Source organism: Zootoca vivipara, chromosome 7, assembly GCF_965207765.1.
Source record: "Zootoca vivipara chromosome 7, rZooViv2.hap1.1, whole genome shotgun sequence".
Lineage (NCBI taxonomy): Eukaryota > Metazoa > Chordata > Lepidosauria > Squamata > Lacertidae > Zootoca > Zootoca vivipara.
In genome coordinates this window covers 32709068-32737000 of record NC_142590.1, presented here as the reverse complement: position 1 = coordinate 32737000, position 27933 = coordinate 32709068, and the positions used below count along the sequence as shown (strand labels likewise).

The 27933-nt window shown below is 41.4% G+C and overlaps 1 protein-coding gene across 1 annotated transcript; it reads right to left on the bottom strand.

The window, feature by feature from the left end:
- On the bottom strand, positions 1-25405 carry ANKRD13C (ankyrin repeat domain 13C). The gene is made up of 13 exons (XM_035124120.3): positions 24777-25405; positions 20887-20928; positions 18008-18112; positions 15821-15906; positions 14416-14461; positions 12742-12808; positions 10914-11058; positions 10069-10200; positions 9589-9750; positions 8898-8977; positions 6665-6763; positions 5042-5142; positions 1-3950 (listed from the first exon to the last, which is right to left on the bottom strand). The coding sequence occupies exons 1-13, from the start codon at positions 25132-25134 to the stop codon at positions 3820-3822; spliced, it is 1554 nt and encodes a 517-aa protein (XP_034980011.1). The 5' UTR covers positions 25135-25405; the 3' UTR covers positions 1-3819.
- Positions 25406-27933: the final 2528 nt, after the last annotated feature.

Genomic DNA, 27933 nt, shown 5'->3' with positions numbered 1-27933 from the left:
CACTGAAAATTGAGGATTTTATTGAAAAATTGACCAATAAAATGTCCTTGTGAAAGTGATACACTGTAACATCCTTTTTCTTTAGCCTTCCTCTAATAAGGAGGAAGTGTCCACACATGGTAGAATATAGATTTCTGAAAACGTCCATATGTTCAGTCTCAAAAGCAAACAGCATATTTTGGTCTTTATTCTAAGTGGTACAACCAAAAACACTATTAGTGAAGGTGAGTTTAGATTAGACAAAGAACACATGAAATATACCAAAAAAATGACTTTAGGTTTTCACAATTATAAACTGTCAAAAGAAAAATTGCAGCATTATAGGAAGTTTGTTAATAAAGTTTAAATAATGTAATTAACTTTTAATGAATCAAAATCAACAAGTCTATATTTAAAAATGAACTTTTTGAATATATTATGCTTCAACTTAAAGTAGGTTTCCAGCACAGATTTATATCCACAGTTGTACTATCTGATAAAAATTGCTAGGTATCCATCAATTGCAGTTTAAAACTTAAATAAGGAGACAAACATCAGCTGCTTGGAAAGAAAGATTATTCCCTTTGCCACAAGTTAAAGCAATAATTTGGAAGACCAGTAAAACTGAGTTTGGTTAAGGAAGAGTTCAGGGTTTTCTTTTTAAAAGGATTCCATATTTATGCCTACCAATACACATCGCTTGGTTTCTCAGAGGACATACTGTACTTCAGAGAAGTTTCAGAAGCCTCAAAGAAAAGTCAAGTTCATGTATACTTTTGCACCAGTTTAAAATATTTAGGATGCTACTTCCTTTACACTCGTGCTTCCCAAAGATGTTATATCCAACAATGACCTATAAGCATGCAACTTAACCTATAACCTGGCCTCTTTCTGGTTCTTCTATTGCAATACTTTAGCACAGTTTGCATGAATGCTGCTTCACAATGCACCCACCCCGCTTTCCCAATACCCTTGTGAGATTAAAAAAAAATCCTTGAGAAAGATTAAAATGTTCTCCAGGACACAGTAATAATGCCCAACTGAAGTTCCTAGCTGTGCCACTGCTATGTCAGAAAATATAAGTGCTTAACTACTAAGTGCTAAATTATTTTGATTCATTTATGTCTACTCTTCTTTAATAACCAAGCATCAAATTCTCAGATCCAAGACTTCCTAATCCAGCAGTAAACTCTTGGGAATATTACTGCGGGTATGGAGCTCCCTTTACTGAGGTTTCTTTTCCCAGAGTCAATGTACAACATTCCTATTGCATGGGTGGCTAAACTACCTGAATTGACATACCAGGAGCTTGATGCATAACAAAGATCTGCTTGTATATGCATCTGTTTTGCCAGACTGGGACCAGCAACAATGGGCGCTGCTTTTTCCTGAAAATCCACTACTGGAACAAAACCAAACTCCCTTTATGTAGCTACATTTTTTTTTAAACGGGATGAAATACAACATAATAAACTGAAATATTTAAAGTAGGTGTGTAACAGAATAACATTGCTCCGAAATCACTTCTGTCCTCCAAAATGGTGCAGCACCTCCACCCAGTATAAGCCCTTCTTCACAGAAGGACAAGGTTGTGACTTGAATAGCACAAAGTTCATTGTTTGTTACCGTGAAAGGAGACCCACTTGCTAGACATTAGTCTGACAGTTCATGGGCTAACATTTATTTTTGTAGAACTCTATAAAAACAACTTTGGCATTATTTACCCAGTAATTTTACATATGTAGGAGATGACCAATTGCATATTTCCACAGTTTAGTGGCCATCACCTATCAAGCCCATACCACACACCATTTGTGTGAGAACAGCATTGTAAATATCCTTTTAAGCATTTCAGTTGTTTTATGAAATACTCCCAGGATAGGTAACGTGAAGTGTCAAGCACCTTCAAATCCAATGTCTCCTACAGAAATTATCTGGCAGGGGAAACACCATGATTTTTTTATATTAAAAAATATTGACAAAACAGCTCTGCCTTCAAAGTTCATTTTCTATTTACAGGCAGACAATATCTTCTGACAGTGGATACTGGTAGTGAAATGGTACTTTCCACAATATGGCAGCTACAATGATATACTAAGCCAACAGACTGTGCTCACACAGAACTGTCAGTCTTCATTGTCAACATCAATCAGGATTGAAGCTTTAAACAAATTTACAGTATTTGTGGAATTGGGCCCAACATTTGGGCCCCTATTTTATTTAGGTCATGAAGATTTTTCTTCTCGTGAGTTTCCTCTCTGCACACTGCAACAGTACAAAGCTATAGGACTTGGGAATATGCTTGAAACCTTTTTCCTGGCAAAGCTTATGTGGCTCAAGAGCCTGGTTTTACTGTGCACTATGACTCACCTCGGCCCATTTGACATTCCAAGTTATCACCAGCACTGGGTGTGTGAACTAGCATAGTGGCTTAAGTCTGAAAGTGACTTGAGCAGTTTCCAAAAGAAGAAGAAAAAAAGACTAGACTGCACAAAGAATATACCTTTGAAAATATTTACATTTCTGTACATTTACACATCACTGGAAGCTAATAAGCTTTGGAATACAAATGAACATAGTACTGACAATTCTGGACACATTCTTTCCAGTAGACCAAAAAGGCTAGTTTATCTTCAAGTTTCATACAGTGGAACCATATGAAGATTCTAATTTTTTTTAAAAAAACAAAACAAACCCTTCTGAATAAAAATGAACATTCTTCTTTCTGTAGCTACCCGTGCTGGAAATACCTTAATTATTCTTGTACTTTCATTTTTGAACCCCCCCCCCCCCGCCGCCGCCCAATCTATTGCAATCCCTATTCACATCTAGGTTTATGAAAGCATAAACCAAGATTATTGTAGTAATATATTCAGTATATTCCCAAATACTACTGGATAACAAATACAAGTTTAGTAGGTTTGATGGGCAGCTTTTATGACTCTGAGGAACCCAAAAGAATGTCAGTGATTCAACCTGCGGGGTGTTTAATAATCTCCAAGCATGCTCTTCAACCAACACAGCAAGGACATTTCTGACCAGCTTGGGTGGGGTAGGCAGATGGGATATCTGCAGATTTATATATTAGTAACAACTTTCACTGGAGAAATGATAGGTTGCTGGGGGGGGGGAGAGAATATGAATAGCACCACAATGAATTGCACTAAGGTGCTAAACGAGGTACCTTATTCCCTGCAGAGTGAAGGCTCTAATTCTGAAACGTATTGCAGTAAATGAATGCAACTGTTTAAATGCTTACCATTTGGTTCATTCGTCTGCAGAAAAGCAATTCCTTCTACTATATGCTCAATTTACTGACAAATATTACAGAATTTACAATATATGAAAACAATGCTTGAAGGAAGGTTATAAGAGCAGCTTAAGTAAGATGGGTATTTTAAAGGGCTAATAGCCAGGTAAGACATTTTAGTTCTTTATGCTAATGGTCCAAGAGTGCTTTTATTACCGAAAAACGTAAAAAAAAAAAAGAAGAACAAATTACAGTCCTTATAGCTGTTATGTAAGTTTTTTTGGGGGGGGCAGGGGGAACTTACTGAGGTGCCAGGCTATCATGCTTGCAGGTCTGGATGTATAAATGCATGTGACACAGCAGGAGACCAGCTTTCGTTTAGACACTAGATGGATGCTTGCTATATGGTACAACTGATTGAGATTCACGGTGTGTTCCCTTTCTGGATTCATTTTAGCGAGTTCTGTCCCTTCGTACTTCACCCACTTTTAGACAGATGTCTGTGGGCTATCTGCATCCTCTCTCTCCCCGTCTCCCTGTGACATGCTGGTATTTTCTTCTTTTTATTTACTCCCAACTTTCCAGTTAAGTTAGAGATCAGGAAAGCGGCTAGGGTCCTCCTTGTAGTCATCAGGAATTGTGAAGATTGATTCATCAAACTCATCATAGCGAAACTCCTGAAAAGTCACAGTGGCTGTGATGGTTGGAAATACAGGTATATCTAGGAGGAACAGAGCAAAGGATTGGGAGATTAGAAAAGGCACAAGGCACAATGGGAAAAGGGCATTTCTGAGGCAGAAAAGGATTCACCAGCCCACTTGCTCAGCTTCCTGGTAATCTGTCTGGAACAGCATATCAGAGGAGGGGTTGGAGGCACTGTTCACAGTGGTTCTGGTCCTTTCTGGAGGGATATGTGTAGATTGTTTTTAACTTACTGTAAAGTAGCTTGAGATTGCTTGCCCTTAAGGGGCAGAGTGAAAATATATTTTTAAAAAATGTTCATTGTACAACTCTGTTCACACTTCTAGCAAATACTTGCGCTCCTCACTGTTCTCATTTGTTAAGAAAAGAGCACAATGTTAGCCTCCAACAATGTTAAAGCACTGACAAACTCGGTTTAACTCTGTATCATCATAACAAAGCAAATCCCTGGGCACTGACTGTGTGACTTCCGTGTTTTCTATGATACCCAGTAAGCTTCTGCAGAAACTTTGGGTAGCAGGCAGATGAATTTTGTTCAAGAAAACTGAATCGTTGCTTGTGGTGTGTACTCATCCCGTTTTTGGATTTTGGATAAATAGTTTGGCAGGTTTTTGTATATTTGGGAAAACCTACTAGCCTGCTTTATCAGAGGGGACAATGCCCTAAGATATTAAACCACTTTTGCCTCTTGTGAAATGCTGTCTCCAGCCTTACTCTATTGCCACACTTCTCATTGGCTAAATTCACTAGCTTTGAAGTAAGACTATGAAGAAAACAAGTGATTTTCATCAGAGACTATGGGCATGCAGAAAAGGGTTAATCTCCCTTCCATATACACTGTATCTCCAAATGCTAAATGTGTTTCCTATGTTGCCTACTTTTGCTACACATGCAATAACTTCACTTTCTATTATTGTGTACATTCCACTCAGTACACTATGAAGTGGCATGCTAGCTTCTCTCCAGGATCTGACTATCTTCCTGTTAAAGCCTGAGTGAAAGCCCACTGCATTTCTCACCACAAAGATTAAAAGACTTTTAAATACAATCCATGCTCTTGGCAGGGCAGACAGTCACTTTTAATTGATGAAATACAAACTGACAGCTCACCTAACTTTACAGGAAAACCTGGTGGTAGTTTCATCTGCACAAACTCCCGCAGTTTGTTAAAGTGCTTGAAGGGTGCAATTACTTCTAAAACATTCAATAACCTGGAGGGGGGGAAAACACACACACATACGTAACAATTTCATCTCTTAGCAGCTTTAGGATTTACCCACACACTCCTAATCAGTGCACTGTAAGAAAAAGAGAGATGTCATCTCAGCAAATCACTGCAAACCGAGCCAAGACACATGCCGAGGGAAAGATGCTATTGTTCATGGCCACTGAATCAAATCAAGTAATTACATTGAACCATTTTTGTTAGCACAATGTAGGTGAAGAAAGAATAAGCTAAATAGTCTCATATAACTTTGGTCCAATGCAGCTCAGAGATAGTCACAACTGAGCATCCAAACTGCAGCAGGCTTCAAATGACTTGGTGGGAGGATTTCCAGGTTGTTTCTACTTTGGGTAAAACTGAGTTTTAGCACTCATTTATTTTCTGTTAGGTGAGTTTTGCATCTCAGGATTTCAATAGGTTTTGAAACTAAAACTTATTAAGAACTCCAGTAGTAAAGCTTCAAGCTTAAAACAAGCTTCCTTTTGAATCATAACAGGAAGACTCTTCCAAAAATTCCAGTTTAGGGACTGAGAACAACATCTTTAGAGATGTTGGAAAACTTCTCATCAGGGCACACAAATAATAAGAGATCTGGAAAAGCATCACACTTCAAAAACTAGACTTTTCCAAGTCACTATATATTCACCTGAATTATTCCAAATATCTGTCATTCATTTTTTTCACATCTCCTCCACAGCATTGATGTTAAGTGGCTAACTTATTCAGATCAGAAGTACAGTGGTACCTCGACTTACGAAGACGATCCGTTCTGCGGCGCTCTTCGTAAGTCAAGGTTTTCGGATGTCGAAGCGCCCATTCTGCGCATGTGTGAAGCGCGATTTTGCGCTTCTGCGCAGGTGCAGAACACACGCGCGGCAAAAGGACTTCCGGGGTTGTCGACTTCGTAAGTCGAAACCTTCGGAAGTCGAAGCATTCATATGTCAAGGTACCACTGTACAATGAATGTACTAGTATGGGTACACCACTGAAAGGATTCAGAACCCAACATCTTGCTTACAAGGCCTCCAGTGCCCATTCTTACAGGGGTTCATTATCTTCCGTAACTTCAACCCCACCCTTACGATTCCTATTCCTTGTCCCACAATCCTACTAGCCAAAGTTCAACCTCCTTCACCCCAGATTTTTCTTCTACTTGACAAATCTGCCAAAACATGGAAAGCTCTTTGGCTCGTAGATGCAGAATAAATCAATCATACACATTTCTTTTCTTTTCTTTTTTCTTTTCAGATTTGAGAACAGAATACAGAGGACTTGAGATGTCTGGATAAAATTGGAGAACTTTACATTTAAGAATATTGGAGAAACTACAACAAAATTGGATCACTGTAAAGGTGAACCTATGGCAGGCAACATGTTTTTCCATTCATTCTATGGCAATGCATTATACTGCAGTCTTTGGAACAAGCAAAATTTTATACATATCAGCATATTTTAGATTCATCACATGCCCTTTCACAAACTTTTGTAGTGGACAGTTTGAGACTTACGATTCAATTCCTAGAGGAAATTCTTGGCTCATGGCTATTGTGGCTTTAAATGTTTTCTTGCTTTCTTTGCAGACCAGTTCCCTACCCAAATGAGGTGCTCTAAGTTAAAGAAAATAAAAATTAAAACCTCCCTAGAGACATAATTCATAAAAACAATAAGAAATTGGAATGCATTTCTCTTGTGCAGGAAAACAGGTTAACAGAAGTTGTTTAACGAAGCCTGGAAAAGTTCAGATAGCACAAACTGCCAAATTGGGCAAGCTGCCCAGGCACTAACAGATTAAAGCAACTGAATAGAAGTTTGTAAAAAAGAGAAAAATATAAATACACATACACACTTTGGCCATATGATTTCACACAGTTAAGAATCTAGGACTAGGATCTAAAAAGCTATTCAGATGAGCCCAAGGGGGATTTGTCTTTTGACTTTGAAGAGCAAACCCTCATACCATTTCAAAAACATTTTGCAAGTGTGACATGGAGCCCAATGGTCATGAGAACTAGTTTCACAGTTCTTTGGATACTGGCCATTGGAAACTAGAATGGAAATAGTGTGGAAGCCTTTAAAAAAAATGAATAGATACCAGCATATTACTTCCTAATTTCTGTGATCAAACAACTTCTGCTGGACCAATGTGTAAATATGGAAGAAATTCATACTGAAACAGACTGTCTTCCTTGAGTGCAATTTTGTTTAGAAACTTAGAACTGTTCCTTAATATTTACATTTAAACTTGTAAATTTTGGGTTGGATCCAGAGTTATCTTTCCACAAAGAGAAGGGCTCCCTCAAACCTTGGAAGGAAGTGAGATCCAGCAAAAGTCTCATCTTCCTCATGAAGCCCACAGTGCCATATTCCATGGTGGGATAATTTTTGGGTGTCTCCCACCCTCCAGAGCATTTTTCCATGGGGCTGTGGGAGGGTGGGAGGAATTGGCAAAAAGGCCTCCCCCACCCTCTCCAGTTGGAGATGCTGCTGGAATGCTGGAGCCAACCCTCTGAATAGTGTTACGAAAGATATTGCATTCCAAAATTTGCAAGTAAGGACATGTTGAGGCATCTGAAAAATCTCCAGTCATCCAAAGCTCTCCAAGTCCATCAATATTAGAGACTTGTCATCTTATGTTTAGTCAAGCCTTCATTACCATTTCACCCCAAACCCATGAAAGTCCAAAATGAAGAGACCACTTCTGATTTGGTCAAGCATGTGAAAAAGTAAAAACAATGAGGCATATATAATCAGTTTAAGATGTTATTAAAACAAAGAGAAGAGCATGAATTGAGGGTTAAACAGTAGTGTTGACACAGTTAAAATCTAGGATGAAAAAGGCTTTGATTTGATGCCACTAATATTGACCAAATTCGAGATAGCTGCTTTAGCTCTAGTAATCTTATCATACTACTTTTCTTCAAGATAAATCACACCAAATATAAAGGACATATTTGATTCCTGTGAGAAAAGGATTGATTTTACACCATCGAAATCAATGGGACCTAAACGCATTGGGGTCAGTCTAAAACCTGTGTGTGCAACTTTAAGCAGATATTTCTGTTTTCAAATTAATAAGGCTTTACTGCAGCAATAGGAAGAATGGTCTCATACAGGGTCCCCAAACTAAGGCCCGGGGGCCGGATGTGGCCCAATCACCTTCTAAATCCGGCCCACGGACGGTCCAGGAATCAGCATGTTTTTACATGAGTAGAATGTGTCCTTTTATTTAAAATGCATCTCTGGGTTATTTGTGGGGCATAGGAATTAGTTCATATTTTTTTTCAAAATATAGTCCGGCCTGAGGGTCTGAGGGACAGTGGACCGGCCCCTGCTGAAAAAGCTCACTCTGCCTACCCATGAGAAGGGGTGGCGGTGGCAGCCCCTGGGAAGGTAAGCACAGCGGCTGGGGCTGGGGAGAAGAACTACTTGCCCCCCCTCGCCTCTTCTTCCAGCTCCCCCGCCCCTCGTGCCGCTTCTCCGGCCCACCACAAGGTCTGAGGGACAGTGGACCAGCCCACGACTAAAAAAATTTGCCGACCCCTGTCCTAGAAGGTCCTCCTGGGTGACATTTCACAGGAAAGGAGGAATTGGTGAAAAATAATCTCCCTCCTCCCAGTGGAGTGTCCTGTGAAAAGAACCTCAATTCATGTCAAGACTTGATCCACCCCATTATGTTTTGAAAACATTAAGTATATACGTAGCAGCGGCTATATACACACACTATATGTATTTAATACTCACTTTCCATTTTCAGCAGATATGTACTCCTCCCATGTAATTGTGTTTGGTGGAGGTGGAGTAAGGGACTGCCTCCTGACAGGCTGTTAAAGAAAACAAATGGGAATTATTTGTAAATCAAAAGCACTTTACTACTTAGTAAGCTACCATCATCTTGTCTAAAAGAACATCTGTGTCTCGTGCTTTCTCCAACATTTGCCAATCTGAAGAAGAGTAAATTGGGGCTAGTCCAAAATTAGAACACTGCACTCCTGAGAAATGAACAACAACCAATCACTTAGGCATGAAGCAGAAGTCTACACATGTTAGCATGCCTGAAGAGCTGTGCACAAAAATATAAGCATTTCTTAAGGATAGCCACCTGCTAAAGAAATACTTTTTGTCTCCCCCAGATAAATCACAAGCATCAGGACAAGAGCAAACCTTGGCTATAACTCCTGGAATGTCTTGAACAAGACATACCATGTGCGTAGGTTTGGCTGTAATGCTAAGCCAGGCCATGGCTGAAGCTCGAGCTAGTGTGGCAGCAAGAGGACAGGGAGTGGACCAAAGTGATCGCGATTTCTGCTGTGAGTACCTGCACACTTGCATATTCACACTCAGCAATGGCTTGGCTTAGCATTACGTGTGAACTAGGCCAGTAAAAGGCCATCTGTTGTTAACGGTTCAATTTAAACAGAACTTTTAACTGTACCTCAAAATTTTGTTCCATCAAGTTTCCACCTTTACTCAAGCTTTCCATAATAGCCTTGTTTCGAAGAATATCTTCCTCACTGAGATGTTCCCGTCTTTTCCTTGATTCTAAGACAAGTCCATTAACCAGGTAGAAGTCTGCCAAAAAGTTTCCTACCCTTTCCTGCAAACACACAAAAATAAAACACATTTGAGCCAAAATGCAAAACTTCTACTGAAACACATCTAGTCTTTTCATTTATTGCCTACCTGCCAACTGCTTATGTCCTTGCCTCTAATGTCTCGTTTCTATATATTTCACTATTTTTTCTTATAACCGTAACTTTTAACATCCACCCTTCTCCCAATCCGGATGACTGGGAAAGCAAAACTGACAGCCTATATGTTTGTCCCACATTTCACCTGCCTTACAGCCATTTTGTCTAGGGCACACTAGCACAGGATGGATAGATGTCTTAAAATAGTTATTTAAAAGTCTTACTGTTTTATCTTCTCGAAAAAGCCATCCTGTTTGGGCACGTGTGAAGGTGATTGATTTGGTTGATAATGTTGCTGAATAAATATCGCTGCTCATCAAAATGTCAACTTCCTCCTCTGTTTCCATCTCAGATTCCTGAAAAAGCAACAATATAATTCTGTGGTTTGGGGTTTTTTTAAAAACCCAAATTATTTAAACAGATTTGTTATCCTCTCCCTGTCCAATTTCTGCCTGAAATAAACAGAAGCCTTCCAGTAATAATTCCATTAGGTAGCAGTCTTAACCACTGCAAGTATGAGTACACCATGTCTCCCACTGATATACATTCTCAGGTACAAGATTACTTTCCATTTGATTTCAGCTTCTTTCTAAAGCTACACATTCACATGTTCCCTTTGGAAACCTTCAGTGTAAATTAGTCTTCTGCAGCCTTCTGAATTCTCAAACCCTAGATGTACATCATATTACTGTCACTGCTACGTAAGTAATAAATATATTTTGGGAGGACAATAGCAATCTATACAGAAAAGGGGTTTAATATTGTTTGCAGCAGAACTGTTAACCAACTACGTATCCTGCAAGGCAATATTAAACATAAGAGAAAAAACGGCAGTGGAATTATAGCCCTCCTCCATACATGTCTACTATGTTCAATGGAAACGTTCCCAAGTAAGGGCACAGAGGACTGCAGCCTTACGTGTCTGATACCAGACTAACACTATCTTGCAACTACCTTGTACATTTTTAAAAACAAATCATTTATTTGGGGCACAAAACAGCAGGAAACATATTTTGCTTTGTTTTTGTGTAGCGTTGTGAAATATTTTACTTGCGGTGCTGCAGCTTACCTCGTGGTGTATTCGCTGGTAAACTTTTTGTTCGTTGTCTAAAACTACAAAGGATTCAGAGGGTGCAGCGTCACCATTGAAAATGAAGCTCAAGTCCCCTCGTTGGCACTTCATGTCAGTAAAATCTATGAGTGTTGTGTCAAGCCTGGGGGAGGGGAACATTCCAATACTTCAGCTGATCCAGAATATTAGTTCGCAAAATTGTACAAGTCAAGGAACCAGTGAGATATTTTTTTTTTTTAGAAGCAATATTTGAACCAGAGATCAGCCCTGTCTGGGTGTGCTATTTGTGTGCAAAGGCAACATACAAGCAGGGATGAGTGTGCTAAGATCTGCCCCTTGTATCACTCTGCCCATCACCCTCCAAAAGAAGAGGGTGAAGTATGAAGCAGGGAGCCTCCTCTACTCATGGAGTAAACTTACTACTTATAGAGTAGACTTACTGCTCATGGAGTAATTTAGAACCCTGCACAACCAGGGTCACCTACAACCCTTGGAATGACTTTTAACCATCTGCTGAATGGGATGGGCTAAAATGTGACAGAAGCAAGCAAAAATTGTGTGGCCACCTTCAGCAAGAAGAGCTTCTGCTTACAAGATACCTCTACCCAATTTTCAGCAATCATTTCCCTTGCCTGCTTTCCCCACAGCATCCTGTGCTACAGCCCAGCAAGTTCTCCTGACTGCTGGGAGAGGCAGGGATGGGGCAGCTCACTCCCTTCCATGTGCATTTCATTGCGTACAACCTAAAATAGACAACAATATCTTGTCCTATCAAATCTTTTGAGTCTCCACCAAAAGAGAGAAAATATTCCTACAACAGAGAACTTCTGCCACCACTACTATGCAAGTTCTGTTCAGAGAATTCTAGTGAATTCACAAGATCAAAGCAGGTAAGTCTGAGAAGTTTAGCTTTAGCAGAAGAACAAACTTGCTGATAGTACATGTCTGAATAGAGAATTCCTGTATATGAAAAATTCTCCACACACAGTACAATAAGGTGAATTTTAACAGCTAACAGTAGTGCTGAAATCTCACTCAGATAAGAAGGTAGTGCAAAATTCCCATTAGATTAAGTATGTAGCCAGACTGAAGAGTTTATTTTGCTTCTTTCAGTACTACACAGAATATATATTCCATTTAATTTAAAAGTTAGCAAGACGTGGAAATTTCCCTTTGACAAAAACCTGCTTAAATAGCAACATCTTTAGTTAAAAAGAAACCCAAAGTCATCTTCACTTGTTTAGAATCATCCAATCACCTAACAGGCAGCTATGCCAATATTCGGCTACAGGTAATCACAGCTATGCAGACCACTGGTAACTCTTGTAGACTTATCTTCTTTAAATAATGTTTTTTGTAATAAACTCCAATACTTGTACAGTTGTTCAAGCTCATGAGCCCAACTCCACACATGCAGGTGGCTGTGCAATTTCCCCTCTTAGTTGCAACTCCTTGCACTATGTTGGATGTCACTCTGCAGGGCAACGTTTTGGAACATTAAGGCGACTGCAGAGGAAACACAGATCAAAAGGCTCTGTGAATGTGCATCTTATCCTTTTCACCCACACCACAACAGGGTCTGAAATTTGGAAATACATGACGACATTGGCAATAGAATTAAAACTCAATATTTAAACATCATTACGTTTAGTATAGTCCAGGGATGGGTAATTTGTAGTCCTTCAGATGTTAACTACAACTCACATCAACCCCAGTAAGCATGCTTTGTGGTAAAGGATCATGGGAGTCGAATTCCAGTAGCATCTGGAGGGCCACAGGTTCTCCATCCCCGGTGTAACCCTTCCAAGGTGAAGACTATTCTTACCTGATATTTATACCTTGTTTGTATATTTTACATGCATCAGAAGGCAGGATTCGGGAAAGTAAAGGCACTGCATTTAGGGTAAAAATGACACCCTGTTACCATTAATGTCCTTCTAATGTATCCATTCAGCATACAGCACACAAAATAAAAACTATCAACCAAATCATATATAAACACACCCAACAAAGCAACTAAAACAGAGCCATCTGTAAAGCTATTAATCATGATAGCTGTATAGTACACCCAATCACTGGCGGAGGAAGAGGAGTGCGGGGGGAGCGCACCACCCTCGGCAGCGCAATCCCGGTGGGGTGCCATCGCGGCTGTCCCCCACCCGTGCTGAGTGCCACGCCCCCAGGACGTGCGCCAGCCCCGCCCCGCCTGCTTTCCACACCCCCGGGTGCTGGAGCATGAAGCTCTGCCACTGCATGCAATGCCCACAGGCACCCTTCCTCCAAATACCAGTCACTGCAGATTAACAACACAAGGGGCCTGTTGCTCCATGGCCTGCTTATGGGGTTCCTAGAGGTTGACCACTGTGGAAAGCAGGATGCTGGATTAGACAGGCCTTCAGTCTGATCCAACAGCTCCACTAGAATTGAAGCCGATAGAACTGTAACTGATTTAAAGAGTGTAATCTCTTCCACCAAAGAGTGGCAAAACACATTTCAGTTGTTTGAATTCTGACAAGCAGGAAAGCACTTTTGATATTTTATGCTCAGCTGTCCACGGAGGGGCAGCTCAATTCTGTGTCCAGGGCGGCTGTCTACCAGCTCCATCTGGTACACTGGCTGAGACCCTACCTGCCTGACCCTACCTGCACCACTCTGCCTCGCCAGAGAGGTGCATGTTCTGGTTATCTCCTGCTTGGACTACTGCAATACACTCCACATGGGGTTACCCAGAAACTACAACAAATCCAGAATGTGGCTGCCAGAATGGTGACTGAGTTTACAGGGAATCTAGAGAATGCTCCCAATCTCTTAACCATGGTTCGAGGATCAAGAAATATTACATCACCATCAAGCACTACAAAAAGTAACAAACACAAAGGGGCTGGATCCAGATGTCTTCGGTGGAACTCAAACTACTTGATGGTCCTGCAGGGAGGAGACTCTTCTTTTCCTCTGCAGCACCCTATGCCCCCTGAAAATATGATCCAAAAGGTTGGGTGACCTTCTGAAACAGTGTAGGAAGTGGAACTGGGCATGTAGGGGAAATCAGCAAAAATTACATTTTCCTTCCATCTGCAGGTATAACCCAGCCACGAGTCCCCACGGGATCAGAGTCCCATCTGTGAACAGAAAGAACCTTTCGATTTGTAGAAGATGTCTGGATTAAATTCCAACTATGTTTGTGCTTTTGCATAACTATGCATGCACACAAAAGCTCATACCAAAATAAAAACTTAGTTGGTCTTTAAGGTGCTACTGAAGGAATTTTTTAATCTACAACCTGTTGAGTGCTGAAAATCCAATCATTCCAAATAAAAAGTCTATTCTGGAGAAATAAGTATTTAGACTGGATAGCTCAGTCGGCAGAGAACAATACTCTTAATCTCAGGGTCATGGACAAAAAGATTCCTGCATTGCAGAGGGTTGAACTAGATGACTCTCGTGATCCCTTCCAACTCTACAAATTCTATGATTTCCATAAAAATCTTTAAAATCTTACCCCAACTTTGAAAATCCCAGTGAAGTTCAAGATAGAAGTCACCTAGCTGGAGAGAAACAGGATTTCTGTTAAATGTTAATAAACTGATGACGACTTTCATGTCCACCCACCCAGGAAATGCTAGCAACCATAACTTTCATTTGGACATGCTAAACTTTGGAGTATGTGTGTATTAACTGAAGATTCGATTTGCACACCTTTCACATTAACAGCTTTTTAAAGAAGAAGAAAAAGTGTAAATTCGTTTTTCTTGTTTTATCTACTGAATTACAGAAGTAACACACTCATAATAACAGCCCAAACTATACAATATCTGAATCGACCTAACCTTGCAATCAGATATAATGTGTAAATTATTCTACTACTACAACTACAACAGCTTGGTTTGATTTTTCAAAGAATAACTATTTTTTTAGCAATACATTTCTCCTTTGAAAGCAGTCAGTGTAGGTGATAATTTTTGATAGCTGCTCCTTAACTGAGAGCTTATGTTTGTAGAAAACATCCTTCTGTGCAAGATAATAATCGCTATATGAAGCCATTCTTCTGAAGAACTAGTTATTTCTGAAGCAAGGGAATTAATCATGAAATGCTAGCTAAGCTTTACAACTTTAAGCCAGATCAACAAAATGAGGAACCTGTGGCACCTCTTAAAGTACATGGGTGAGGAATACCCAGAAGCAGCCCTTGTAGCTGGAGAACGCATGATGTAACAGAAAAACCTGCTTTGAATTGGAGCCACTGAGTTTATGTACCCAGTTTATGTACCCAGTTCCAAAACAGGCCTTCTCTGTCCATGGGAATTAGCATGACAAATGGAAACTGTGCAAATGCAGTTTTTCCTTCCCTCAAATGGAAACTGTGTCTCTCCTTATATCAATAATTATGGTATGTTAGGAACTGATCTCTGGCTCACAGTTTAAATGCTATTCAAATATTTTAACATATTTACATCAGCTTCCAATTTCACTGTAACTTCAAAATGCAGAAGCTACATACAGTATAAACGAAGCATTATGAACCCAGCTTGACTTTAAAACCAAAATAGAAACATAATTTTTTTCACAATGAAGCTTAATTTTTAAATTGTGATCCATAGCAGAGACTTAACACTAAAACTCTACACCCCAAATTTAGAACATACAACCCATAGGCCACATCCAGTCACCAAACTCTTTCTCTAACTAGGTAGGGGTAACTGCTGCAAGGTAAGTCACCTATTTTCAGTCATTCTAAGACACAACTAGCAAGCAATATGTAATTCAGCCAGCAATTCCCAGAAATAAAGGCCTGTGTTGAGTTGTTTGCACTTAATGAAGACACAATGGCAATCACACACAAATTGTTTGAAAAATAATGACTCCATACTCTCCAATAATGGATGGGAAAATCCTTACAAACTTACCTCTTTCAGAGCTTTTAATAACCGAGGTCGCTTTTCCTCAACACTTTCCCTAGACTGTTGTTTCAGTTTCCTTAGTAGTGCTGTAACTAAATAAATATACTGTAAGTCCAATATAAAGGCAATCATGTTAAGCATCCACTAAGCTGGGAGCTGCCTTTACAACCTTTAGTAATGGCTGGTGGCAAAAGAGAAATCAGCATCAATTGCAGGGACGGTGTGTCCTGTTATGCAGCTTGAGGCAAAACAGGAAGTGCCACCTTGTCTTGCCCCTACTGCCATACCTGCTGGTGGTGGTGCCACTTATTCACTCACTCTGCCGCCTCTACTGCTGGCAGAGAAGCAGCATCAGCATCAGCGACAATTACAGGTGAGATCCTGCTGAAATCGCACAAGATCTTACACCCTCCACAAGATTTCACATAATTTTGGATGATACCAGCGCTGCTTCTGCACTTTGGGGGCTTCTGCCACCTGAGACAGCCACCATAGTCTGCCTAATGGCAGAGCCGGCTCTGGTCAATTAGTACCGGTAGTTTTTCGAGCTTTTTGTTACGTAAGAAGTATTGTCAAATAAATACCAGTAAATAAAACAAATTCAATCAAGTAAACTGACAACAATAAGCCATATACTACCATTCAGAGAAAAATATACAAAGCTTTCATAGGGGCAAGTGAAAGATCTCAGAATACTAGATGTTCCAGTGTTACTGAAAGTGTGATCTAATCAGTAATCTGGATCGGAGATCATTCGGAGTCTCATAAACACACACAAAGCCAACATGTGTGCTTTTCCTGAGAGTTTGCCTTTTGGAAATGATGCAGTTACAGCAATGTTGTTTCCTCTTCAAAACCTCTGGCATACAATTCCCAGACTGTTTTCTGAAGGAATTTAAACAGCAATTTGGGGCTTCTGTAGAGGAGTTTTCATTAAGACATTTCCAAATTCAGGTACAAACATGCTCCTCTCAGCTTTGACCATAATGCTAATGCTCCTTATGCTTAAAATAGTCCCTTGTTTAAGTTCTGGAGCTGTACATCAACACACCATTGATCAGGCACACTCAGCTGCTAACCTACAGCGTAACATTTCATATGCCGTATTCTGTTGCACTTGTATATAATTAAATGAATAAATCACCCATCCTGAACATTATATGTAAGTAGCAATGCAAAAGTTGTAAATATAGCTTTGGAACGATACATGTAAATAAATAAAAAATTGATACGTACGTTATATTAAGCAAGAGTAACTTGCATCTTAAATCAAACACTCAGTAATTTGTGCCAAATAAAACTAAAAGTTTATATTTGAACTGAAAATGTTATTCATAAGTCATGAAAGACTTTGTCTTTACAAAAGCTTGAGAAGCAAGGTAAAACAAGCAAGTCAGTTTTTTAAAATTTGGGAACGTTTCAGTTGAGAAGCAGGATAATATAGCACCACCACACTGCCTTCTTAAAGAAGAACTCCAAACAGCATAGATTTCAACACTTGTTGGTTGACCAACTCCTACCTAACAATAACAAAAGTACAATGCCACTCTTGATTTAGTCATACTTATTGCTAGTGCCAGTATAAACCTTAAACTATGATTATGACTGGGGATAATAGATGAATGAGGAGGAAAGCTCCTGTGAGCAATTCCTGATCTAATAACCATAGTTAAGTGGTAGACAGCTTTACCCTTGCACCTATCCTAGTACAGTGGTACCTCTACTTACGAATTTAATGCGTTCCGAACGCACATTCGTAAGTTGAAAAAATCCTATCTAAACCACACCCAAGATGGCGGACGGAGCTCTGTTCGTAAGTAGAAACATTCGTAAGTAGTTATTCGTAAGTAGAGGTACCACTGTATTGGTATTGTTGTTGCAATTTATTAACTGCCTTTCACTATGAGGTCCCAGGGTAGGCTACAGCAATTTAAAATACAATAATAAAAACAGAAAATTGGAGCCTAGATCATTTAAGGCTTGAATCACTAATGTGAGCAGCTTGAGCTAGGCCTGGAATTATCCCAGACAATCTGCAGCAAAGCCTAACATGAGCACTGGCCTTTAAAAAATATCTCAAGATCAGATGTTCATGATCTGCACATTTCAGTCACAATTTGCAGTAAGCTGATCTTAATGACTAAATGGATTTCCTGTATTTATGTCCAGACAACCAGAGTGACAGTTTCTTACTCATTTGTCTATCTCCATAGCTGATGGCTTCTGCGAGAGGACTCCATCCCTGAGCGTTTTTCACTTTCACAGGAGCATTGTGGGCCAAAAGCAGGTGGGCACATTCTATAACAAAGTATGAGACAATAATTATTTTCCAAATAAGACCATCAGATTGCTTCTCTGTGAAAAGCCACTTAACAGTTTGACAAAAATACTGATGTAAACAAGTTTTGAACTTACTGAAGTTTGAGCAGCACATAAAATCAAGCTAACCAATGACCTATTTTGTATTTGAAACCATTTATGTAGCATTTGGTGCAAAGCAAAATCTATTGGGTGGTATTTAAGTAAGTCATACTCATGGCTAACATTAAGTGAATGTGACTTCAATACATCTGTTCTATTACTCAGGCTGCATTCTTAACTGTATCTACTCAGAAGACTATTGAATTCAATGGTAGTTACTCACAAGTTAAGTGGGGTTAGGCTTGCAGTCACAGCTAGATACAACCTAGTGTTTGAGTTGTATCCAAATGATGTTGTTCTGCTGACAGAAGTCTCTTTGATCCAACAGAGCAGGCATAGGCAACCTTGGCTCTCCAGATGTTTTGGAACTACAATTCCCATGATCCCTAGCTAACAGGGGCAGTGGTCAGGGATAATGGGAGTTGTAGTTCCAAAACATCTGGAGAGCCAAGGTTGCCTATGCCTGCAACAGAGGCTTCCATCAGGAGGACAGGGAGGTAGACAGACTTTCAGCAATTCCCAGAGTCCCCAGAGCAGTGTCCCCATCGCACAAAGTACACTGAGCAGATGGGATTGTTTGGCGCTATATCTTAACTAGGCAAGTAAACCAACGAGTCCAGTGGAAAATGAGGAATGGAGACAACACTTATGGCTTACAGTTTTAAATTAATTGGGAATTACAAAGAACTTTATATCCTATACTACACTGCTATTCTACTTGAACAAGAAATAAAAGCTGCCATTTTAAACAAAAAAAGTAAACTCAAAACAACTTAAAATGAAACAAATATAAACCTAAAACAAAATAAAAGCCATGGTACACCTGCATCAGCACAACCAGACACTTTCAACTACCCAAAACAAAACATGCCTCTCCCATATTGATTTCCAATGGTTTGACTTAGTCTTGATGGCGTACTCTTCCAGTGCCTCCCAAGACAGGCGGATGCCAACCAACATAAAGGGCAGTCAAACACATCCCACCCACTAAAGCCACAGTATCTTAAAATAAGATGCTCTGGTGCAAAGACTAAATATGGGTGCAAAGGAGAGAAAGGAATCAAATAAACCTGAGTAGCACAAAAATCAACAAGAGGGTGGGGTGGTGACATTGGCAAAAAAAAAAAAGGCACACGCAATGCAAATCAGAGGAAAGATAACAGAGCACGTAGAATGAATCTTAGGTATCAGACTGAGAGGGTGAAAGCAGAAAGTGAGAGCTTCTCCCCAGCGGAAATGCTGAAAGAGTGATTAGATTAGTAGGAAGAGTCAGAGAAACCTCAGGCATGAAGAGTGTTAGGCACAAGAGGGTAATCAACAGTATCAAAAGCAGTAAAGTCAAGGATAAGTAGAAAAGGGAAGACAAAGCAATTTTGCTGAGGTCATTTGACAATAGGGTACTAAGTGCACAAGACAGACTGTAGTGGCTCTATACAGAGTTGAGCCTCATAAACCAGTTTGATCCTGGAGTCTGAGGGTAAAGGGTGGAAAGGAAGTTAATGGAGAGCAACTGATTTCACAGTAAGGGATCTACTAATCCAAGAATCAATTCCCAAAGAATATCCGCTTTCAGTGTTGATTGTTATGACAGCAATGCCTTCGGGATAATAAATGAACTTTCCACTAAAATTGCTTAACTGGCAAATGCAGGAACCTTTTTGCCCAATGTTCTTCTGACTGAGCTATTCTGCAGGGTCTGCATTACAAATTTCTAATAACCTGAGAATCTTCTATCCAACACCTATTTAATACTGAAAAGGCATTTCAGTAACTGGAGAGGCAGAGGGTTAGAAGCTTCCACATCTGCCAGCAATGTACACTGCATTATGTTGCACTGGTAGGGCTTGAACAGAGAATGAAGGCGCTTGTGCACCTGATAGTAGCTATCTTATCCTCTCTGAAACAGCCTCTCTCATAGTCCACAGTCCCCTGCTCTACAAAAGCTCTGATATGGCCTTTGTTGAATTCCTTTAATTTTAAAAGAGGGAACAGTCTTATTCCATTATTAATATTCTAGCTTTTAGGACCAATTATTATAACTAGCCTGGTTCCTAACTTGACTGGATCTGGAGAAAATGAAATGAAGGCAGCAGCCTTCATTAATTTTTCTGAACTTTTGCAGATAGTTCTGAATAGCATCTCATAGCTTCTCTGCCTACCAAACTTTGTTCCAATTTACTTGGAATATTCTCTTAAGCAAGACAAGCAAGGGGCAATACGGACCCTTTTCTCCGTGCGCCTTCTTGCCCCTTGCAATAAAGTAATAATGGCAAGGATTCAGGACTGGGCGTGGTAGACATGTGCAGGGAACTCCCCTCCCCATAACCTTCTGAGCAGCTCTTGCCATTCAGAAGCAAAGGGCACTGAAAAGCACAAGTGTGACCATGCCCCCAGCTCACAGTAAAACAGCACTGGCTGCATTTTCACATGAGCTCTGTGAATGAGATGTATTTCTCCTTTATCCAACTGCAGTTCCCAACAGCCACGACCACCATGATCTAGGGAAAGCTGTGAGAAGGTGAATTCTCCCCTTGTGTGCTCTGTTATTCCTTTTTCCGTGTTTTGAGAAATATGATCTGGAGACTCTAGTTGCTACGTTTGATGCTGCAAACATATATTTTTTTAGCAAATATAAATGAAGTCTTACCAACCTTTATGCCCCAGCATCACAGCAAGATGTAAAGGAGTGTTTCCTATTTAAACGAATAAACAAACAAAAAAGATTTTAAATCAGTAATCAGACTGAATAAAACATCAAGTTTCACACTGATAAATGATCCTAAAATCAATTATGAGTTAAATATAGCAAACCTACTATTGTAAATTTGACAATAAAGAATAAGCAGTGTTAAATCATATGACAATTCACTTTGATACATTATCTGTATTGGGTCAATCTTCAGTTTTACTCCTGGGCAATTAAGAGGACAGGAATAATTAAAGAATATTGGAAAGAAAAAGAAAGAAACCAAGTGACATTCCGTCACTCTAAATTAATTAAGGCCCGTAAAGTCTCCAATGTTATCAAAACTGATGTATGTAGGTCACTACACATAAGGGATATATTCTAATAAAAAATTAAACAGCACGTTTTATTTATTCATTGCATTGATCCAGTTTTACAGACAAGGTATGTTATTAGAAGTACCTTAATGAAAACCAGAGAGCTTGAAGTCACTCAAAATACATAATTACTATAAAATATTACAGCTTACAGTTATGTAAAAACAGAATAATGAGTATTGTATTGTTGCAATATACTTGTACAGAATTTCACACTGGACAGAGAAATCAGCTGCTTCAGAACCTTAACTTTTATTTTTATGGCAGTTAAGAAATGCAATGGCTGGAAAAATCAAACAAGAATGATAAGATAAGCAGGACGCTTATACCACCCTAAGGGTGGTGTCCAATATTGAACTGTGATGAAATGCCATCTGCACAAGCATTGTAGTTTGCCAGACAGAATTGTCTCCCCACTCCTTCTCTGCATGCTGTTCTTGGGTATCTGCTGAGCCCTCCCCCCAAGGGTTTCACTGGGGGAGAAGAGGTTTTACAAGTGACAGTACTTGAGCAGGGATTCAACCAATGGTCACATAAAATAACCTGCCCCCAGTTAATAATATCCGTAATAGCTGCTGATAGCTCATGCCGCTGATCAATCAGCAGTTTATTAAAATATTGTCTAATTGTTCATACAAGTTATAAATGACAAGCAACATCTTAGAAGATATATTTCCCCTTCTCTCACACTATAATAGTCATTCACAACTGACACATTTAACTTACGTTTTGATTTTACGTGGTTGACAGCCAGCCAGTTGAATTTGCACAAATTAAATGCACGGAAGGCGGAGAGCTTAAACTTTTGAGTTCTCCGCTTGCTTACCAGGTTCTGGGAGGCTCTGGGAAGATTTCGCAGGAACACAGGTGACTACATGAGATCTTGCAAGGGCCAGCCAGAGCCCAGTAAGCAAGGCAAAGAGCTTAAAAGCTTTCTGCCTTGTTAAGGGGGGCAGATTTTAAGACCCATTTGACACACCGACTCCGAAAAGTAAGATTGCTAGCATGGGGGTGTTTCCAAGGGAGTGGTTTGACTATACTGTACACATTTTTGCACATACACACCACCCCTGGAATATAACCCTCTGTCTCCCCTTGCACAAGATGTGAGATGCTGTATATAAATCAGAACATATAAACACTTTTCTTTAAGACTATTTTTAGTAATACATGCAGATTTAATTACTTGATGAAAATGTGCAATAGGCTAAAAATCAGGGGTCAGTTTTTGCTGGAATATCATTGTGCACACAGCCTCAGCAGTGCTGATTTAACCCAGGGCAGTGTTATAAACATTGCACATGCAGCTCTCTCTCTCTCTGTGGCTGTCAGATGTTCTAACACACACTAGTACAACAAGGCAGGTCAGATTCAACCACATTAAGCCATCTCTAGTCTAACCAAAAGGCTAGTCTATCTGATTATCAAGCTCCCTGGGTTACAACTACTGGTAAATCATCTTGTTATGTGCGAAACAATCTTTCCAAATATTTCTTTTGTTCTGAAACTGTTTTGATTGTAAAGCTTTTGCTCTGAAGGGCAGTTTGAAGTTCATTACAACTCCAACCGATTATTTTTTGGCATCCTGGGGCATAATTTTCTGGGGAAATTTCTAAACAAGAAAATGCATGCTGCCAGGTCTTCACTGTAATAGCAATCTGAGCTTTTTACCCAACAGAAAATCACCTTTGTGCATGCAACACTAATGTCTCACAACAAACGAAACTAATCTGTGGAAAACATAACTTGAAAAAAGAGACAATGCATGTATTTTTGTAAACTAAGAAATCTTTAATAAAAAGAAAGAAAATCACCTTTGTTTCCCTAATCCAGGCATAGGCAAACTTTGCCCTCCAGATGTTTTGGGACTACAACTCCCATCATCCCTAGCCAGTGGTCAGGGATGATGGGAGTTGTAGTCCCAAAATATCTGGAGGGCTGAGTTTGCCTATGCCTACCTTAGTCCCTGTGATATATTATTGACCAAAGACCTCAAAATGCCAGGGTGCATTTGATGTAAAGGAATAGTTCCTAATCTATATGCTTTGTCCTCTGGCTTTCCAGATGTTTCTGAACTATAAGTCCCATCATCCCTGGCCACTGGCCATGCTTGCTGGGGTTGGTGGGAGTTGTAGCTCAGAAACATCTAGAGGGCCAAAAGTTCCCCAACCTTGTTTTATATGAAGGTCCTTCCAATGGGAAGAGAGAGAAGAGATTGCATGTACTGTACTCCAATATAACTCAGAATGCAATGAATTCAACAGGTAGTACTTCCGAAGGTGCATCTGACTGCAGCAGAAGAGCCTCCCCAAATAACACTATTTGCGCATTGGGAATCTCTTAGTAAAGGAAGCATTTCTGCTAACAACTATGGTTGACTACAACTGTTTCAGATCAGAAAGTGTTCATTCCTACTTCAGAACTAACATGATACTTCAAAGTACTGTATATTGTTATTAGACTCACACAGGCCTGTACAAGAATCAGAAGCATCACAAATAGAGGGGGGTGGATGGAAAATAACCATGTCTGCACTTTTGATTGGTACATCCACTCTGAGAGAAAGGAGAGATCCTATACACATTAGCTGTTTTGTTTACATGAAAAAATAATTCCTCCAGTTCCGCCTTCAAAGGCAGGGAAATTGTATTCATTCGGATAGCCAATGACTAAGTGAGTCGTCAACCTTTACTCCAATTTCCACTGGATAAAATAAAAGCATAATATGTTTTTCAAGTTCAGGAAGTACACTGCCCCATCAGCATTCTTGTAGGCAATTTAGAAATCAGCACAGGAGCCAATTCCTCTCTAAAGCGTATTAAACAAGCATACGTGTGCATATACACATACCATAGCTGCCAAGTTTTCCCTTTTCTCGTGAGGAAGCATAAGGGAATTTCCCTAAAAAAAGGGAGAACTTGGCAGCTATGACACATACACAGGTTTGATCAAAGTTTCTTATCACATTAAGAACTGGGATAGCAGTAGTTCTGTCACTTACTTCGTGCTATTTAAAACAGGCTTATTAACATCCCCCCCCCCCATTAGACATGACGCTCCAGAAGCCTTTCTGAACTAAAGCTTCTTTACTGGGTCAGGATCGGTTTAGGGCATGAGATGCCCAAGCGTAATAGCAGACACAGGTGCCAAGGGAGGTGAAGAGAGATCTCAGGTCGATCCACATCTAGGATAAGATGATCGCGGATAGAGAGGTTTAACCGGTAGCAAGCCGGTGCGCAGCCGTCCCCCGCCACTGCAGAAAAGATCGGGATGGGGAGATGCAGTGCCGAAAAACACATAATAAGGGCGATGACCAGCGGAGGGGGAAACACAAGGCGCCTATAACGGGGGCGTTAGACACACAGCGCGCTGAGAACGCGCTGGAAACAAAACGGAGCTCGAGAGACCGGGCAGGAGGATTTCCTTAACTCCGGGGAGGCCCAGGGATGCTCGACCTTCTCCCAGGGTGGCCGCTTACCGTGGCTGTCCTTCTGACCGATGCCCTGCGTGCGGATCAGAGCCGACAGCCGCCTGACGTCCCCCTTGAAGACGCACTCGTGCACGGGGAACTGCGCCGACGGGCTCTTGTCCAGTTCGGCGGCGGCCGACCCGCCGGTTCCCCCCTTGAGTGGCAGCCGGTGGTGGTTGGTGGTGAAGATGCGGTGGCTCCCGGCGCGGCCGCTTTTGCCGGCCCCCGGCCGGCCCCCTGTGAAGGCGCCCCCGCCGCCGCTGCCTGGCGCGGCTGCCGCCTCTTCTTCTCCGGGCGCCAGCAGGTCCCCGTCCTCCTTGCTGGGCTTGTGGTCCCTGCGCAGCGAGCGCAGCTTCTCTCCGGTCATCGCCAGCGGCGGCTCCGGGCGCTGGGGGGCCCCGGCGGGGAGAAGCGGCGCCGCAGTCGCTGCTGCGGGGGGCTTGGCGAGCTCAGAGCCTCAGCGGGGGGTCTCTTCCGGGCTGCATCCCCCCTTGCCGCCACACACACTCGCCGCCCGCCGCCCAGGGACTCCCCGTAGGCCGAGGGGGCTTAGCGCTCCTTCCGAACCGTCTTCCACCTGCCGCTCCTCTCAGCGGCTAGACCGCGCCGCCATCTTGTCGGAGGGATCTCGCGAGAGCGGAGCGGATCCGCCGGGCGAGATCGAGGCGCTCTCGCGAGATGGTGACCTCCGGCGCCTGCCGTGGGAAGAAGGCGAGAGTCCCGGCGGGACGGGCTGGGCTGTTTTGAAGGCTCTGAGCGGCGAGGTGGGACGGAGGGGGGGCAGCCCTAGTGAGCTTATTGGGGAGACGCCTGGGCTCCCCCCCCCCGTTGAGTCCTGACAATTTACCGGCCGTGTTGAGGTTCTGGCTAGCTCACCTGTGGCCGTCCAGGTGTTGCCAGACTCGCAGTCCTCGCCACGTGTATGCACGTGGTGTGCTGGTGGGAGCCGGAGCCCAGGAACAGCTGAAGGTCTTGCAGGATGGGAGCCAAATGCAGGGGCCGAGGTCACTTTGCCCCACCCCTAAAATATTTAAGGGACCGGGGCCCCCACAAAATTAATAGCCATTGCCAATCAAATGATGTTCGTGTGCGCAACATCTTGTGATCGATTATTCAAGTTGGCGCCCCTGATTTTGCAGATGAGTCTCTCCCAGGAGAGGAAGGGATGAAGGTTGCATTTGCCTGCTTTTCTCCGTGGCACAATTTTCATGGGAGAGGGAGACGTGCACATGGCCAGTGGCAGTGGAAACGGGTGCAGAGTGGGGCTGCGGAATAGAAGACAGGAAAGGCGTTGGGGTGGGGAAAAGTGAGCTTAGTAGGTAGTCGCATGGTGTGGGAAGGGGAAAGCTCTGGCGGTTAGTGTTGGCGAGTGGAGTGAGTCCCCTAGTTTATTCAACATTTCTTCTCTCTCCCCCCCCCCCCTTTTAGGACTGCAATACGAAACATACAGTACTGGGAAGAAAGCCTCATTATTTAGTTATTTTCTACACCACGCTTTATCCGAGAATCACAGGGCTGTTTGCAATATAAAAACACAGAAATGCATAACATAGGAACAAATAAAAACACCCACACCCTTTTAAAAGTCCTGGGAGAAGAGGAATGTTTTTGACTGGTGCATAAAGATCTGATATCAATATGTAGATGTTAAGATTTCAAATGCTATTATTCCTTTGGTTCCAAGAATCATCCTTCAATAAAACTTAATCCTGGTTTTGTTCATTTTTAATACATTTGAAATGGTCTATTCTTACTTGGAAAATGGTTGATTTTATCCATGCTAACCTGGAAGGGGACGCGGGTGGTGCTGTGGGTTAAACCACAGAGCCTAGGGGCTTGCCGATCAGAAGGTCAGCAGTTCTGTCATGCTGGCCACATGACCTGGAAGCTGTACGCCGGCTCCCTCGGCCAATAACGTGAGATGAACGCCGCAACCTCAGAGTCGGTCACAACTGGACCTAATGGTCAGGGGTCCCTTTACCTTTAACCTGGAAGTACCACTTGGTTCAGTTTAATTTTCTTCCAGCTATGTATCATCAAGTTGCAGTCTATACAAACTTACTTTCAATAAAGTCCACTAAAATCAGTGGGACTTTTGTAGTATCTATGTATCAAATCTGGTGGTTCTATTTTTTATGTAAACCAAAAAAAATTGTATTGAACTGGCACTCTCGAATCCCTCATTTCATTACTCAAAATGAGTTTTGAAACTGTACTAGAATGCTCCATTTCCAGTTTATCCTAGTAGATCACAGGCAACATGATTTCTGCAGTTTCCTGAGTCATACAAACACCAGGAGATTTAGAATGCTGACTCTGTGGCAGGTTGATGCATCCACTAGAAATATGAGTCAGCTGAGATAAAGAGGTTCACCTCAGAATAGTCAGAAACAAACCTGCACTTACCACCTCGCCTGTAATTCATGGATGCTCATAATGCATTAAAGTATTTATGAATATCCTCCCATGCACATGCAAATATTGTATTCAGATATACAGAAGCATAAGAAACTGCCTTATACAATTTCAAACCATTGATCCATCTAGTATTGTCTACACCAGGCACCCCCAAACCCAGCCCTCCAGATGTTTTGGGACTACAATTCCCATCATCCCTGACCACTGGTCGTATTAGCTAGGGATGATGGGAGTTGTAGTCCCAAAACATCTGGAGGGCCAAGTTTGGGGGTGCCTGGTCTACACTGACTGGCAGCAGCTCTCCAGGGTTTCAGATGGGGTCGCTCTCAGCCTTGCCTAAAGATGCCAGGAATTGAACCTTGGCTCTTCTGCATACACAGGAGATGCTATACTACTCAGCTATCCTGTTTACTGGTTTATGGAATCAAAGAGATGGAATCATTATGTCTGCTTTATAGTTTCTTCCAGTTCTTCACCATGCTATGAACATAGGCCATGTGATACTTGGGGACTTAGGGGCTTCAAAGGCCTAAAAGTTTTTAGGATCATTCCAGAAAGCCAAAGAACCCAACACAGATACAGCACCTAAGAATTGCCACTTTTCCCTTTGTTTTTTTTACTCTACTTTTTCAGCTGGGGGTCGGTCCACTGTCCCTCAGACCTTGTGGGGGGCCGGACTATATTTTGGAAAAAAAAAACAAATTCCTATGCCTCACAAATAACCCAGAGATGCATTTTAAATAAAAGG

Excerpts from the sequence above, each read along its gene's own strand:
- ANKRD13C (XM_035124120.3), bottom strand. The coding sequence starts at position 25,134 with ATGACCGGAGAGAAGCTGCGCTCGCTGCGCAGGGACCACAAGCCCAGC. Across the intron at positions 8,978-9,588 it reads TGATGGAACAAAATTTTGAG|CCTGTCAGGAGGCAGTCCCT; the intron begins GTACAGTTAAAA and ends TTTCTTTAACAG. Across the intron at positions 5,143-6,664 it reads TTTCCTCTAGGAATTGAATC|GTTATTGAATGTTTTAGAAG; the intron begins GTAAGTCTCAAA and ends CCCCCCCTCCAG.